Source organism: Kryptolebias marmoratus, linkage group LG20, assembly GCF_001649575.2.
Source record: "Kryptolebias marmoratus isolate JLee-2015 linkage group LG20, ASM164957v2, whole genome shotgun sequence".
NCBI lineage: Eukaryota > Metazoa > Chordata > Actinopteri > Cyprinodontiformes > Rivulidae > Kryptolebias > Kryptolebias marmoratus.
Window position 1 is genome coordinate 21037451 of NC_051449.1, and position 15947 is coordinate 21053397.

The 15947-nt window shown below is 41.1% G+C and overlaps 1 protein-coding gene across 1 annotated transcript; it reads right to left on the minus strand.

Annotated features, from left to right (window-relative positions):
• Positions 1-51: 51 nt before the first annotated feature.
• On the minus strand, positions 52-11941 carry LOC108238327 (SUMO specific peptidase 5). Its single transcript, XM_017420329.3, has 10 exons — positions 11735-11941; positions 8214-9196; positions 6275-6380; positions 6031-6178; positions 5853-5900; positions 3579-3656; positions 2451-2588; positions 2282-2365; positions 2025-2075; positions 52-758 (listed from the first exon to the last, which is right to left on the minus strand). The coding sequence occupies exons 2-10, from the start codon at positions 8920-8922 to the stop codon at positions 642-644; spliced, it is 1479 nt and encodes a 492-aa protein (XP_017275818.1). The 5' UTR covers positions 8923-9196; positions 11735-11941; the 3' UTR covers positions 52-641.
• Between the last annotated feature and the right edge of the window lie 4006 nt (positions 11942-15947).

Below are 15947 nucleotides of genomic sequence, written 5' to 3' on the forward strand. Positions count from 1 at the left end.
ACTGGTCAGAGGTGAAGACAGGAAGAACGGAATAAAAATGGGGGATGCACGTATGGATACGGTTTTACATTATTTAGAATAATGTATTTGGAAGTAACCTCATATAAACTAACATGCAGTGCATATTTAAAATTAAAACATCTAACAAAAATGAAAATGTTTGGAAAACGTTTGTTTTTATTTAAAACTTCATTTTTGTTTTAACTTGAGACCCAAATGTTCAACATTATTTCAGTTTAATCATCTGGTTTAAGTACGATGCAAACGAAACAAAAACAAATCGGATGTGATGTAAAACCAGAAATAAAGCTCTGATATTTGAACAGCAGAGAACACCTGAACATAACAAAACCAAAGGCTGTAACAAACTGAATAAGGCTTCTGTTTTTTATGTACTTCAGATCCATAGACACATTTTTTTCTTAAATAACTGCCTTTATTAAATAGTGAATATATAAATACAATATTCTTCCAAACATTATGGAACAGTCTGACAGTGCACCTGATAAAACACTGATCTTTTCCTGTTCAATCTTGTTTATGTTGCTACTATGCGCAGCAACGGAGCTGCTAATGACAGAGGGAACATTGGACAGTTCAATTTGTACACTACCAGAGGGCGTAGCGTCACTCGCACCCTGTCAGTCCTGCTCATGAAGCTTACAGTCACAGAGCTCTTTATAGATCCTCTTTCGTATCTTTGGTATGTCCTTTTGTGAAAACTGGAAAGGTCTCGACAAAGCAAGGCATCTGGAGTACTGCAGAGGAGAAAAACTGAGTGAGCAGCTGAAACAACTGGTAAATGTTCTGCACATATAAATACATCTGACGTTTCATGCTTTAGTTACGTTCAAAAACATTATCTGGTCTTTGCTAAGTCTTAAAATTAGGAAGGTGCGACCTCAGATTAACAACAACACAAAGGCTCATTGTTCATTTTCCAAAAATGGAGCCAAAATGCAAGCTCTGTGTAAAAAAAAAAAAAATACCCCTTATGATTGTAGTACCACCTTCAGCAGCAGTAATGCTCAATAATCATTTTCTGTAAATCATCAGTCTTTCACAGCGTTGTGGAGGAATTTTGGCACACTCTTGATTACAATGAGGTTTCTGATCATTTGAGTTTATTTACAGCTTTTATAAAGGTCCCAGTGCAACATTTCAATCAAACCGAGGTCAAAGATCTTTTGTTTTTGAGCCGTTCTGTTGTAGATCAGCTGCTGTGTTTGGGATCGTTGTTCTGCTGCATCATGACCCAGTTTGGTCCAAGCTTCAGCTGTCAGACAGATGGTCCCACATTTGACTCCAGAGTCGTTTGGTCTACAGAGGAGTTCATGGTCGACTGTATGGAGCCCAAACCATCAGCCTTCCACCACCGTGCTGACAGCTGGTGTGAAGTGTTGGTGCTGATATGCTGTGTTTGGTTTCCTCTAAAAGTGCTGCTGTGCATTGTGGCCAAACATCTCAACTTTGCTTCTTCCTGTCCAAAGGACATGGTTCCAGAAGATGTTCGTTCATGTACAACTTTATCATCCTGCATAAGTTGTGCTGCCATGTCATTTTAAGAGACCAGGCCTTTTTCCTGGCAACCCTTCCAAACCAGCATTTTTAAATATTCTGTTGTGAACTTTAACCTTTAATCTGCTAACTGAGGCTGAGACAGAGCTATTGGCTTTAATGTCATTTCTCTGAACATTACACAGTCTGACCTCTGGGTGAATTTGCTGGGAAGTCCACTCCGACAAGATTGGTAGCTGTCTTACATGCTTGCCTTGTGAATAATCTTTCTTTCTCTATCATGATGGACTCCGAACAGTTCAGAAATGACCTTTAACCCTTCGCTGACTAATCAGAAGCAAGAGCTGCTTCTCTAAAACCTCAGCTTTTAAAACGAAGTTAACACTTGCTGATGATTAGTTCATCCCTGACGCCTCGGTTGAGTTTACGCACACTCCTCTGCATTTATGGCTCAGTTTGTTGTAATTGTACAGCCGTGCACGTTTAGCTTAAGGAGAACGACATACCTCCAAGACAAAAACTCCACAGTCATTCTCATTGGTCTGCTGCGGGACTTTCTGTGAAATACAGCAGGGGGAGACAAAACGTTATGTAAGAAAGACACTCGGTTCACACCTGCCATTTAGAACAAGTCTCAGTGCAAGTACACAGAAGATTTCTGTATCTGACCAAATATGCATCTGGTTTTACTCTATTGATTCCTTGGAAAGACTCCTTCAGGAAAAAAAAAAACTACTGGGAAGTAGCAATGCCCTTTATGTACCTCATCATATGAGACCGTCCAACCACCTTCAAATGCCGTGTGCTTCTTCTCTTTTGCTTCTGTCATCAAGTATTTCAGGATGTTCTATTGGAAGCAAAGCACCGTAAGGAAATCAGGTTTTTCAAATATAACGACTGAACTCCCACGGGACGGGGATTTCTCTTCTTACCCTCGCAACCTTTTGAAGCGCATTCCCTTGGGAGTCGTAAAGGCAGATTTTCTTTGTGGCAATGTCGGCTGTAACTAGACACCAGTGAACCTCTAAGTGGACGGGCACCAAAAGAAGGCTCTTGGAAAACAGATCCACCTGACCCGGAAAAATGAGGTGAACATTTAGTCGTAATAAGAGAATGGCATGAATTACACGGATATTCTTTTACAATAACCAGGCAAATGACATCAGTGCCTTTGTCATGCAGGAGATGTGGACACACGATGACCAAGTGAGACTGGAACAGGAACACAGGTCTGCAGGTTACAGCCTGGTCCAATTCCGGACCACTCTTCTTGGTCAAGTTCATTTGTTTGTTTTCTGGTGACAGTTCATAAATTTTCCTATTGGGCTGATGTTGGCCATTCCTGTTAGCCTAAATTATCCAGCTGGAAACCAGCTCCGATGTGTGTTTGGGATCATTGTCCTGTTGGACCCAGCTGTGTCCGAGTTTAAACCATCTAGCCATTGGTTTAGGATGAAGTTGAGGAAGCTGGAGGTAGTGCACCCGTACCACAGCATGATGCTACCACCACCATGCTTGATAGTTAGTACAGCATTCGCAGGTTCGCTCATCATTTGGACGCTGGATTACAGAAAATCCACAATAAATTCAAATACTTGTTTGTTTTTCTTCGTTTTTTTGAGTTTGATGATATAAATTCATTCCACTGTGGAAAAACAATGCTTCAAACCAACCGTTTAAAATCCAAAATGAATATGACATCCATGCCCCATAAGTGGATGCAAACTGAAAGCGCCTGCACTTCATACGTCTTTAATGCTCCCGTTTCTGACAGCCTGGTCGGATCACGTACATTAGCACTGTGCGGTGGATCATTTATGCAGCCCTGGCAGTTCCCCCATTATCTCCTCAACACCTGTGACTGCGTTGAGCCTCATTTTTACAGCAGGACGGGCAGACTGCGCGTCACTCACAGTCTGCAGGTGGAGTCTAATAGTGACAAATGTAAAACCACAAATCCCACAAAAACAGCTGCAACTTTCTCACAATCACTTGTATGTCCTAGCTGTAGGCTGATAACAGACCAGGGCAGCGTGCGGCACTTCCATGTTAGAGCTAACCTGTTTTGTCCATCGCTTCACACCGTCGTATCCTTTAGTCATAAGCTGCCGGTGGAAAAAACTGTTGAGAAAATGGACCTGAAAGTGGAAACAAAAAGGAGACGGATTTTTAAAAATATATGACTTGGAAACAAAAATAGATGTGCAACTTTGTAATTGTATTCTAGAGTGATTATAGCACAAACATGAGATGTTTATTATGCTGAAGCATGAGGATTTATTGGAGGGTGAGTCGTATTACCAACATATCGCAACTAATAAATAGAAAGAATGTTTTTTCTCCCCCTCTCTGATTGTGTCATTGATCGCAAGTCTGTAATTCTCTCTCTCTTCTGTTTGGTTTAGAAACAATCAGATGGTTTTGCTCCTGTCAGCACTGGGAGTCAGATTCTAACAAGCCTCGCTCCAAATATTCAGAGCTGAGCTGCTTATGTTTGTGTTTTTACAAGACGACTCGAATCGAGCGGGGAAATGTGTCGTGGGTTACAGAATACACCCTCCTCATGAAAGGATTAGACCGGAATGATGTGGTTTGGCGTGTGCAGAAGTTATTTTTAAGTCTGTATTTAGGTGCTTCATTTGACTGCATTAAAGATCTGAGTTGGGTGAGATGTGTTCATGGGGGGCATTCCTGAAAGGAGGTTTAACAAAGTCGGAATTTAGTGAACTTCCCCTCACCTCACTGTGGAAACTAAGGGTTTTCAGTTCCAGAAAGGCTAATTAGATTGAGGTTAAATAACTCAGACTTTCTTACCCTCGAGCTAAAAGCATCTCTGTGAGCAATGCAAAGCCATCACCTATGGAGCTCCAAACCTCGATTCACCATGGCAACCGCAGAAAAAGATGAAAAGAATAAATGGAGTTGGGCCGATCCTGAACATCAGTTTGAATGGAGGTGCACATGAAGTCAGCGCTCAACTCAGCTCACTACTGGATTACTCTCCTTTCTTGTTTAATTCATCCAGGTCAGTAGATGTTCTGTTTATTTTGACTTTATACACTCTGAATTTGGCCAATCCTAATGTTCCAATAAGCTCTGATGAAGTTTTGTTTTTGAAGCCTGAGGCCGACCCACTTTAAATGCTCGTAACGCTTCGCTGATCCAGAATGTTCAAATGCTAAACTCAAAAATACCTCCAGACTTTTCATTTGCTTTAATCTCAGATGAAGAAACAAAAGAGAACCAATTTTTAATCAAGTGTCAAACTACTTTTAGACATCTAAAAATGGGTTTTACACATCAGGAACCTGTAATTGTTTAACCCTCTGAGGAGCCAAAGATAATCTTAGACCCAACTGTAATTATGACCAAGCAGCAGCTAAAACCTCAACTTACAGTAATTTTTGATCAGATAAAATGAAGCAGAACCGAGTTAGCGACACAACAGGAAGAGAAAGGAGAGGAAGGGTGAGAGACAGCCAGTACACACAGACACAGTAAACCCGATGAACCCGTCAAGGACACATCTAACGTGAGCGGAGATGGGCAAGAAACAGCAGCACAACTTTAGGGGGAAATAAAAGATTAAAAAAAAGGGGGAAATGATTTTAAAATTAAGCTACTACGCTCATTTTGAGAAGCTACAACCCTGTGGCACTGCTAATTTAGAGAAAATGTGCAAACCTCATTTTAAGGGGGTTAAAAATTTGATGTTTGTATGAAATCTATCTACTATAAAACCCCCCCAAATGAGCATTCAGGCAGCTCGAAACAGTCCCAGAGTCAGGGGGGGCGGGGGGTGCAACCAAGTGGGACAAGGGGACAAAGACCTCAGTGATTTCCGGAGGAGTACTCTGCTTTATCTCTTTCTGCTGCCCTGAACTTTGCTCATCTCCGGTGTCTTTTACGCGTCAGGTATTTTGGAGAACTCAGTTTGCTTCTGACGCGGTTTCGTTAAACGTTGGTTAAAAACGGATGCGATTCATTACCGGCCGAAATCTGCACAATTTTTCACACAACGGGAATCATAGTAAAAGCGATCTCTGTGGAACGATGATTGTCTGAGAGCTACAGTGGGTTACAGTGTTCGCCGCCGCTGGCGTTTTCTCTGCTTTGATGCCTTGATATCTGGACTCTCAAAAGAATTTGGAGCAGGGGAGGGATGGCACATTTTATTTCCCTCCTTCAGGATGCAAAAAAGTGGCTTTTAAAGGTAATGGTCTGTGAATAAGTTTGCGACTCGCTGTAACTCTTACAGTAGGTATAAAAGTCATTTTTAATAAATGACTAAATATGTGGAAATCTGAAAGTTCTGTTCACATCATCCAGATTACCTTGTGATGGGATGACTCCATGATCAACTCTCCGTACATGTTCATGACCTGCAGCAGGAAGAGAAAAATGTATCAGTACTGGTTACATTTAGCCTAACGACTACAGAACTTATAAAGCTGCACAAAAACGTTACTCTCTGCAGTAAAAACTGAGCCTGGTGGTGCGTTCAGGGCCAACCTGGTCATTCAGCCAGCTCTGATCAGCCAGGGTCAGCAAGTCCTCCAGCGTCAGTCTGTGCTTCTTGTAGACCACTTGGAAAGAGGGGATGGGTTTCTCGATGACTGCAGCTCGGCATCTGAAGACCTCTGAGATGATTCGTTTTTTTCTGCACGCAGGGGGTGGCGGGAGGATGTTCGTTTCGTCAGCCCTTCCTCTGAATGTTCCAGCTCTGAAAACATGTCCGAGTTAGCTCGGGTCTCACCTGTCACTGAAATCAGAGTTGAACTTCCTCTTCAGATGTCTCAACAGGTCACTCTTACACAGAGGGATGAAGCTTCCATATCTTCTGTAGAAATCGTCCAGAAAGTCTGAGGGAACACAAGATTTTTTTTATTTTAGCGTTTTTAACCACAGCTCTAATTAGAAAAACTAAATTTGTGAGATTCTGCTTAGCTATGAACCAAAACTGCTCTGTTACTCTTTACAGTCTGGGAAAGATAATCTCAGCTTACTTTTTGCATTCCCTCCAACATCATATTAAAGCGAGAGTTCAGCCATTGAAGTGGGATTCTGTAAAAGTTTGAGCTATTAATATCTTACCTGTTGTAGATGGCTCTTTAAACAAGATCAGTTTGGAAAAATAAAGCTTCATTCTGACAGGACTGATGAACCAAAGTGAATTGCTGCCACCTTAAAACCACCAAATTTCATGAACCTTTTATATATCAGTTAATTTTGCATTACAAAACTACTCGCAGTAAGTTCTGTAGTTATTTACAGCAGTTAGCTGTAGCACTTCCAGTGCAGCTTTGGGTCAATTCCTGGAGAAAATTGAATACATCTCTGCTGAAAAAAGGTCCAACTTAAATAACAGGAGCTGCACAAACCACTATGAAATTTAGAAGACTGAAGTATTAAGATGGCAAAATGCTTTGGAAGTGAGTCCAATTAAAAAATAATGTTTATTCCAAGCAGACTCATTTTTCAAAACATATTTTGCCATTCCAATACAACTCCAGACTTCTGCCTTTGAGAGCAGTTTTTTGCTTTTTTTAAGACCTTTACATCATTGTTAGTTTAGCAATTCATATCAATTTGGCAGAACTATTACAATATTCCTGCAGGAACTGAGTGCCGGCTGCACTAAAAGTACTACAGCCATTTGTACTTGCAAGTCACCACAGTTTTTTTTAGTTTTTGCTAAACGTGCACTGAGAATCTGACGACAGTGGAATGGCGTTAGCATGAACAGCTATGAAACTTTGGAGAATGACACCATTTTTAAAATGGTTCATTAATCTGATGAAAGGTAAACTATTTCTCCAAACTGAGGCTGTTCTAAAAGTAATCTACAACAGGTAAGATATTAACTCTCTAGAACTTCCACAAAACGCCACTTCAAAATGCCTAAAGCATCCCCTTAGCCTCTTTCTGATGAAAAAGTTGAACACTTTACAGTTCAGTGCTCTCTCAATCAATCAATCAATCAATCAAGGTCTTTATATCAGACATGTAAAAAATTAACATAATATCGTTCACCAATAATCCAAATACAAAAATAAATAAATAACGTACATGTCTGAAAAGGAGTAGGATGAAGCATATGCTTATTTCTACCTGCCCCTTTTTCTCTTGCAATTCCTTATTAATTACATAATAAATTCCTTTGAACAAACTATTTGCCATCTTTAAGCACAGTATATATCTACCTTCATACATACAAGTACATTCAGCATACATAGTCACACATGTATATATCTATGATTATATTCGACACATATATACACATGCACACTTATAAAACATACATCAGTGCAGTCTATGTTTTATCATGTGACTTGTATGAAGTTATTAATCATTCACGCCTCCATTTTGATATTTTTATGAAAATCATTTCATTTTGATACCACTTCTTAAACTGATTGATTCTTGCACATTGTTTGAGTGAAGTACTCAAATTGTTCCATACACATACTTTTCATTGTTGTTCGGATACGTGGTATCTCAAGCACAAGTATTTCTCTAGGATTATATTTTCTGTTTTTCATAATAAACATATTTTGAACATTATCTGTTAATTGTTTTTTACTGGCTTTGTACATTACCTGCGCTTTTTCAAAGTTTTATCACACTGACAGGATATCTGTGGAAGTCAAACAGGTTGCAGACATAATGACACCAAAGGTCAGCAGTAAACGTACCTTGGATGTCTGAAGTCAGTTCATTAGTCGGAGATGTTGATTTACTGCTGACTCTGTCGTCGCCGCGTTTTGTTGAAGTTTGGTTCTGATGAGGAGGAGCAGGACTGCGTTGTTGTGATGGAGAATCAGCGGGAAGCTTAGACTGTTCACTCCGTGCATTGCTGCCTGCACACTGCAGAGGTTTGACGGTGTGAAGAAGTCTTAGCGGGTCGGCAGAAGGTTCTGAGCTCTGCGACGAGCCCAGAGCTGCTTGTGTCGCTCGACTGGCAACAACCGAGGAGAAATTAGTGTCTGTGACCTGCGTGCGGCCGGAATCCTCGAGTGTCTCTGAAAGACTCCAACTCGACAGGCCGTTCTGCTGTAAGGCTCCCTCTGAACTGCCGCCATCTTGCTCTACCGGCGGCACAGTTACTTCTGAAACTGGTCCATTTTTCGGATGATTTGCTAAAACCTTATTTTTCTGTGACTGTGGTTTTAAGCTGAGGTGAGAGCCAGAGTCCGTGCTGAGCCCCGAGGCGCGTCTTTTACCTCTGAATATCCAAAGACGGCGCTTTTTGCTCCGCTTCCTCCACAACCAAAGCTGCAATTTGCAATACAAGCGTCTCTTGGCCCGCCTGGACAAATGAGATACTCCTTTAATGGGCGCCATGAATTTCTTCCTTCTCCGCAAAGACGTAGCCTTCCTGCAGTGGTCCTGTGTTTGGTACATTGGTCAGAACCTAAATGGTGAAAGAGTCACACGAGAACATGCAGCGGAGGGAGTGAAATGCGAGTCAAATGGCTCACATGTGCTGGAATAAATGTTTCCTTCTTTGGAACAGGCAGAGATGTAGTTTTCAAGTCATGGTTAACTATCTCGGAGTTCCTTGGTGCTTCAGGTCAGCCGTAATGAGCACGAGGAGGTCAATGTTAATGGTGGATCTGAAGAATCACCCTTCGGCAGGCCTCATTCACATCTTAGTGTCCTGCAGTCTGAAGAGGAGCTGCAATGAAGAAATGAAAGTTTGAGTAAAAACTTCAGCTGAATTGGAAGTGGGTTTGCTTGGACAAGGCACTAATAGCTCGCCAAAACGGCCTAAGAAAATAAACAAGTACTGGCAGACACACTTACAAGGCAGACTGCTGCCATCTTGAAAAAAAAAAGAAAAAAAAACACTTTTCCAAAATTCCCCATCAGTTCATATAAATGCTATTTTAAAACTTTACATCGTTCTCTTGTTTGACATAAATGGCTTCCCCCCCCCCTCTCTCAAACCATCCGTCTTCTCACCCCAAAATATGAACATTTTGGTCCTCAAAGGAGTGTTCCTTATTCTTGAGGTGTAGGTGAACCACTGAGTCCTGTCCAGAAGAGGTGGCTCTCCTGGGTTGAGCCATGCGTCTGTGGAGAGCCTGTTTGTTTCTCTAATATGGAGGTCTGAACATTCTTCGCTGCACTGAACTGCATACACCACACCGCTCAGTTTGTGTTTGGGTGTTTTGTCCTTAGAATGGACCTCTGTCTGAGAGTCCTGTTGGGTTTGAAAGGTAAACTGAGCAGTGTGGTGTGTGCACTTCAGTGATATCAGCCATTTACGTCAAACGAGAGAAACCGACATTAAACAGAGGAGGAAGTCTCAGATTTCAGCTTTCTAAAACCTACAATGAAGGAATAAGCCTGATCCCCAGTCAGTGTCACTCCAATCAGCACCTTCACTCATGTGACAAGAGTGGCCCATCAGTGAGTCAGACAAACAAGGACCCTAACGAGCCTCCATTGTTAGGAGAGTGAGGACAATCTGCATGTGAATCCAGCTTACAGAACATCTCATCTTTTAAAGCTCAAACTCGTCACTCTGTTTTTTGAACTGAGAAAGCTTCTCTGATGAGAAGAGAAACGTCCTCAGCTGCAGAAGTCCAGTTGCTTTTGTTTTTATTTACCATGTCCTGAAAATCTACATCATCATAGTTCTCTATGCTGCATTTGCTTTTAGTGAAATGTAAACAGTTTTAAGTGTCATGCACGACCTTCACAGCAGGGAACTAAAGCAGTTCAGCTTCAATTCAGTTTCCCAAAAGGCCGGTACAGTGGGTAAAATGTTCATTTAAGCACATTTTAAACTCCAAAGTGCATAGAAATATAAATGGTAAGCATGGCATTTTTTGTGTTGTTGTTGTTTAGTCAACATATGCCTGTAAATTTGATTTTAAACTGATAAGGAGAAAAAAAATGAAAAAGTTAAGCAACTAAAAGAAAGAATATGTGGTGGGAAATAACTACTCTATTTCCTTAAACAAAGGGTGAGGCTTCTATTTAATTCAACTGATTTTGATGTTAGGACTTGAGCATCTCATGGAGCGATCATAACCTATAACAAGCACAAAACTCATTCCTGTACCCTCGAAAAAGTAACTTCAACTACATCAAAAATGTTCAAATATGCGCTTCATTTTGGAGAAAAAAAGAACATTGTGACAGAATAAACTGGCCGCCGGGCTGTTGCATAAAAGCATAACATGTTACTCAGGGGGTGCCGCGAGATCTCGCAAGATTAAAGCGTCACAAGATTCTTGGTTGAGGAAAAAAAAAAACATTGCCTCTGCAGCTACGTGCTGAAAGGAAGAGTCCCTGCTGCACATTTATCTAAAACAGAACAGACTTAATGTTGGGTTAACACAGTACTTTGTCAACTTCCAAGTTGTAAAAATAATTTGACGGTAGAGACAAAATCTGACCTGACCCGCTCCTCTTTCCACACGAGCTGTTTTCTACACCAGTGTGGGCGACTTCTTTCTTATTGTCTAAAGTTGATGTTGGGACCCCAATATGGGTCACCCAACACCAAGTAGGGGTCCTCTGATAATCTCTAGATATCTTCTTACAAATAAAAACCTAGTTTTTTTATGATACAAGTGCACGATAGCTGTTACAGAGAATAGTAAAGCAAGTCATAAATTGAATAAACCAAATAACATAGTGAATGTTAGGTTCGTTAGCATTTTTGGCTATTTAAACAGATGGGGTCACACGCCTTTGTCACAATTATTTTATGGGTGGGAAGATGAAAAGTTAGGGAACCACTGGTCTAAAGGTTGACATCCTAAAAAGGATGCAGCGTCCAATTTATTGTTAGTTCAACCACCTGAAACCCACTGTTCAGTATGTCTTCCTTAACATGCTGCTTTTGCACCTGGTATTTATTTAACCCACTTGTTTTACATTGCATGGTATATTCACATGGAGCTGGATACATGTTTACTTCCTAAACCTGCCATGAATAAAAGTACAGTGCATACAGTTTTAAACAGGCTGAGCTCTGTGCGTCAGTGTGACAGGTGTGAACGTGCACACAGGAAGGCACGTGCTAGCAGGATGTTTAGGTCATGTTGGCTTTGTCCCCCAGGCTGCCAGACCAAACTGCCCCCGTGGTCTTCTCTGGGCACGTGTTAAAACGAAGACGGTGGGAATTACGTGCCGAGCTAAGTTCCCTGACACAACTACAACACACGAGGAGCTCCGAGCGTCACGCGCTCGGCCTCACCTGAAGCGTCTCCTCCGCTTCAGTGAAGCGTCTCCGCACAGCGAGCTGTTGTCCTGCTGAGGGTCTGTCACCACAGCCAGCTGGGGAATTAATTATCTACTTTTTATTTACTGCACCAGGCTACAACCTCCGCAACAGCAGTGACTGCAGCTAAAGGAATCCAGAACAGTCACATATTGAGAGTCGCGCATGAAATGCGTCATTCCTTCGCCAACCAATCAAATCACACCACTATTAAAGCGACGGATTTGAACAAAAGGGACCAACTTTATTTGTAAAAAGTAACAGCTACAGCATTTTACAATTACGTTTTACAAATATGTATTTATATTATTATAACATATTTAAATTATATTATATTATTACTAATGTGAACAGATTATGCTTGTGACACAGTAATACTGTATACCATCAAAAGAGGATACTTTCTTTTTGTTTGCTTAATGAAATTCTCAGTTGTGTTTAATACTTTAACCTTCTGTACTCAAACATAAATTATTCATTCTGCAATTCTCTAAGCAAGAGCAATGTCTTGACTCTGTTTGGCCCTCCATTTGCTTTACAGCCTCCAACAAGAATAAGATTTTTTTTTTTCTGTACCTAGCTTATAAGAGAATCTTTTGGACTAATTTAAAATAGTTTGTGGTTATTATTTTTCTTAAAAAAAGACGTTTAAATCTTCCTAAAGTACAAATATGTATAGTTGATCATTCAGAAAAGTGACTTTGAAAATAAATAAACATTATACATTATTGTAAAATTGCTTTTTATTTAAAATAAGAATTATCTACCATGTAACTAACCAAACTTACAAGTTTGCATGGAAAGCCAAATTTTAATGCTTGTTAGCATTTTGATTTATAGGTTAGCATCTTCAGCCATTACTTCTCATTTCCTAATTTTGTATTGTTGCAGTCTGATGAGAAAATCAATTAAATTCACTTTTTTTCTATTAATCTACACTTATATAATGACAGAATGAAATTTTATTAACAGGTAAAACATGAAAAATCCCATTTCCATAAGTAGTCAGGTTTTTCAGCAACACTCAAATTGAGCTCTGGTGCCTTCTATTTCTCTTGATCACCACTGAGATGTTTCTACACCTTGTTTAGAGTTCCCCTCTGGTAAAATAAATCCATTGAACCTTTTTTGGAAAGGCACACGTCTCTCTGTAGAAGGCCTCCAGCTGACAATCAGAGCAGAAAGCAAACCATGAGGTCAGAGGAACTGCCTCAGAGCTCAGAGACACGATTGGTACAAGACTCAGATCTGAGGAAGACTACAAAACACATTTTTACTGCAATGAAGCTTCATAATTCTCAAATGGAAGAAGAGGGCAAGAGCTGGTCTCTGAGCCACGCTGAGCAATTGAGGGGAAAGAGCCTTAGTGAGAGAGGAGACCAGGAGCCTGATGGTCCCTGTGACTGAGCTTCAGAGATCCTGTGTGGAGATGGGAAAGTTCCAGAAGAACAACCAGAACTGCAGTCCTCCACTGATCTGGGCTTTATGTCAGAGCAGCTCAACAGAAACCTCAGAGTAAAACACTGAAAGGGTGCTTCAAGAACACTCAGACTGTAAGGAACAAGATTTTTTTAATTTGATAAAACCAAGCTTAACATGTTTGGCCTTCATTCTAAATGTGATGTCTGGAGGAAACCAGGCACTGCTCATCACCTGCCCAACATCATCCCAACAGCGGAGCATGGTGGTGGCAGCACCATGATGGGGGGTGTTTATTCAGTACCAGTGACTGGGGGACCGGTCAGGGTTGAAGAAAAGCTGCACGAAGCAACATTTCCACAGAGCTAAAGGTTCACCTTCTAACACACAGGACGGACTGAGGGACAACTCTGAATGTCCTAGAGTGGACCAACAAGAGACCTGATCTGAACCCCGTCAAACATCTGTGTAGAGACCTGAAAATGGCTCCACAAACAGTCCCAGTCCATTCAAAGTGAGCTTTTTAAAGAAGAATGTCAGAAAATCCTCCAATCCAGGTTTGCAGAGTTTGTTTCTATAAACCAAAAACATTACAAGGCTGGAAGTGCTGCCACAGGTGCTTCAACTCAGGACAAAGTAAATCTGAAAGAATAATAACAATCAATGATCATGAAACTATACATTTCAGTATTGACTTGTACATATATACGTTTATATCCAGTCTCTGGACTTTTCAAAGAGTAGAATATGATGTTTTGTTTATACTAGTCACACTGAAGGTGTTTGTGACACCATGGCAGCAATCAAGTTTTTTTGGCAAGCAGTTTTTTCACGATCAAACATAAACGCAACAGTTATTCTTACCTTCGGTCTCTCTTTCAGTAGTGTCTTTCTACGATGTTTCCAGTGATTTACAATCCGTTTACAGAAACCAGTGCTCAGTGTTTCTGCGTCGCACCGCCCTGGAAGGACCTTTGCTTCGGCACAACAGAGAATCTTCTCTTTATCTTTTCAAACTGTTAGGAATGCCAAGGTTATTTTCTTGTATCCTTTAAATTGTTCTGTTTCTGAGTTATGGAACCAAAAACATTAAAATGCTGTTGAATTAAAAACAAAAAAAAACTAAACTAATTATATTTAGTAAAACCATCATTTATCAAATAGTTCAACTTATTCACAGACATTGATAATTAGATAAAGTGGAATGTTTGGTGACTTTATTAAAATGTACTTCTTACATTTGTGTCTTGTTTACACTTTGAGTCAGACCAGACCACACTTCGTTTCTTGGCCCAGCCTTCTGGCCTTTGACCTCTCTGGGACGTTCTGTGCAGCTGTTCAAATGAGAGGAGCTGCCTCCCACCATCTCCCTCACACAGCAGATGCTGACATGGGTCTGCCACTTGGAGAATTTCTGTAAGACTCTGACCTGAGGCTGGTTACTCTGCTGAACCAAGTCTAATGAACAGGCTGCCAGCTCCGTTGGTTGCTTTTATTTATTTGAGCAGTTTATTTTTTGCAGAAAATGTGAACAGTAAGCTCCTTTTTTTCAGCTTTCATATCAGCCTGAAAGGTGTGTTTGTTACTTTGTCTGTTAGCAAAAGATCTCATTAACCAATAGATGGATTTTAATGAAACTCTAAGTAATCACTGGAGGTACACATGCAACCAATTAACTTTTGGAGACAACCTGATTCAAGATGGCCACCACAGCTAACTGACTATACACAATTTTACAGCTAGCGAGCTAAAGTTTGGTGTGGTAGTAGCTCAGGGTCATTTCCAACACATTACCTGGAGGAAACCGACATCTTTGTTTAAAACTTTTGCATGAGAGGTGGTGGGTGATATGCATCCCCAACAACCTTAGAAGAAGCAACTGTTGCTGTGGGAAGGGAAGACAGCTGCCAGTCCTCTCAAGATTCACCCCAAGGTCAGACTGCGCAATGCTCAGAGAAACCGGAAAAAAATCTGAGTTCTATCTCTGACTCTACAGCAGGGCTGGGTCCTCCTGGTCCTGGAGGGCCACCATCCTGCATGTTTTCCTTGTTTCTCTGCTCCAACACACCTGATTCAGTGGTTAAATGACCAATTCATGTTCTGCAGAAGCCTGTTAATCACCCATTGATTCAAATCAGATGTGTTGGAGCAGAGAAACAAGTAAAACGTGCAGGATAGTGGGCCTTGAGGACTGGTCAACAGTGTTTATGTTAGTAGTACATGCTGCCCTGCCGGCTTATCTTTCTTCCCTAGTGCCACCTGGTATTGTACCAGGACCAGGGTTGCCCACCCCTGCTCTGCAGTATCAGGTTTGTAGATGGACCGGACCCAGAATGCAGGCTGACACAAAGAGCTCTGAAAAAATAAACACATTTATTTATATAACTAAAACAAAAAGGCTGTTGAGGCAGCAAAACTCAATAACATGGAGATCGTAGTGAAACACAAGGTGACCCAGGCTGCAGCATGAGCTGACAATGAACCGATGAGGAAGAGATGGCAGAGACTGACTGACTGACAGGTGGAGTGGGCGTGTTAGGCTGACTGGAAAACTACTGAAGAGATGGACTGAGGGAGAGTTAATGGCCTTTCTAGCCAACCAGGTCTCTAAAAGCACTTTACAACACAACCTGTGCCCTCATTCCACCACCCACACAACACTCTACAAAAGCTAACCTGAAGAAGTCAGTCTGTAGAATCTAATCAGTGCTTTAAACATTAGAGGCAGTGAGGGATTCAGTGTCTTGCCCAGGGACACTTCAACATATGA

Excerpts from the sequence above, each read along its gene's own strand:
- LOC108238327 (XM_017420329.3), bottom strand. The coding sequence starts at position 8,922 with ATGTACCAAACACAGGACCACTGCAGGAAGGCTACGTCTTTGCGGAGA. Across the intron at positions 6,381-8,213 it reads ACTGACTTCAGACATCCAAG|ACTTTCTGGACGATTTCTAC; the intron begins GTACGTTTACTG and ends GTGTTCCCTCAG. Across the intron at positions 759-2,024 it reads GTGGAGTTTTTGTCTTGGAG|TACTCCAGATGCCTTGCTTT; the intron begins GTATGTCGTTCT and ends TCTCCTCTGCAG.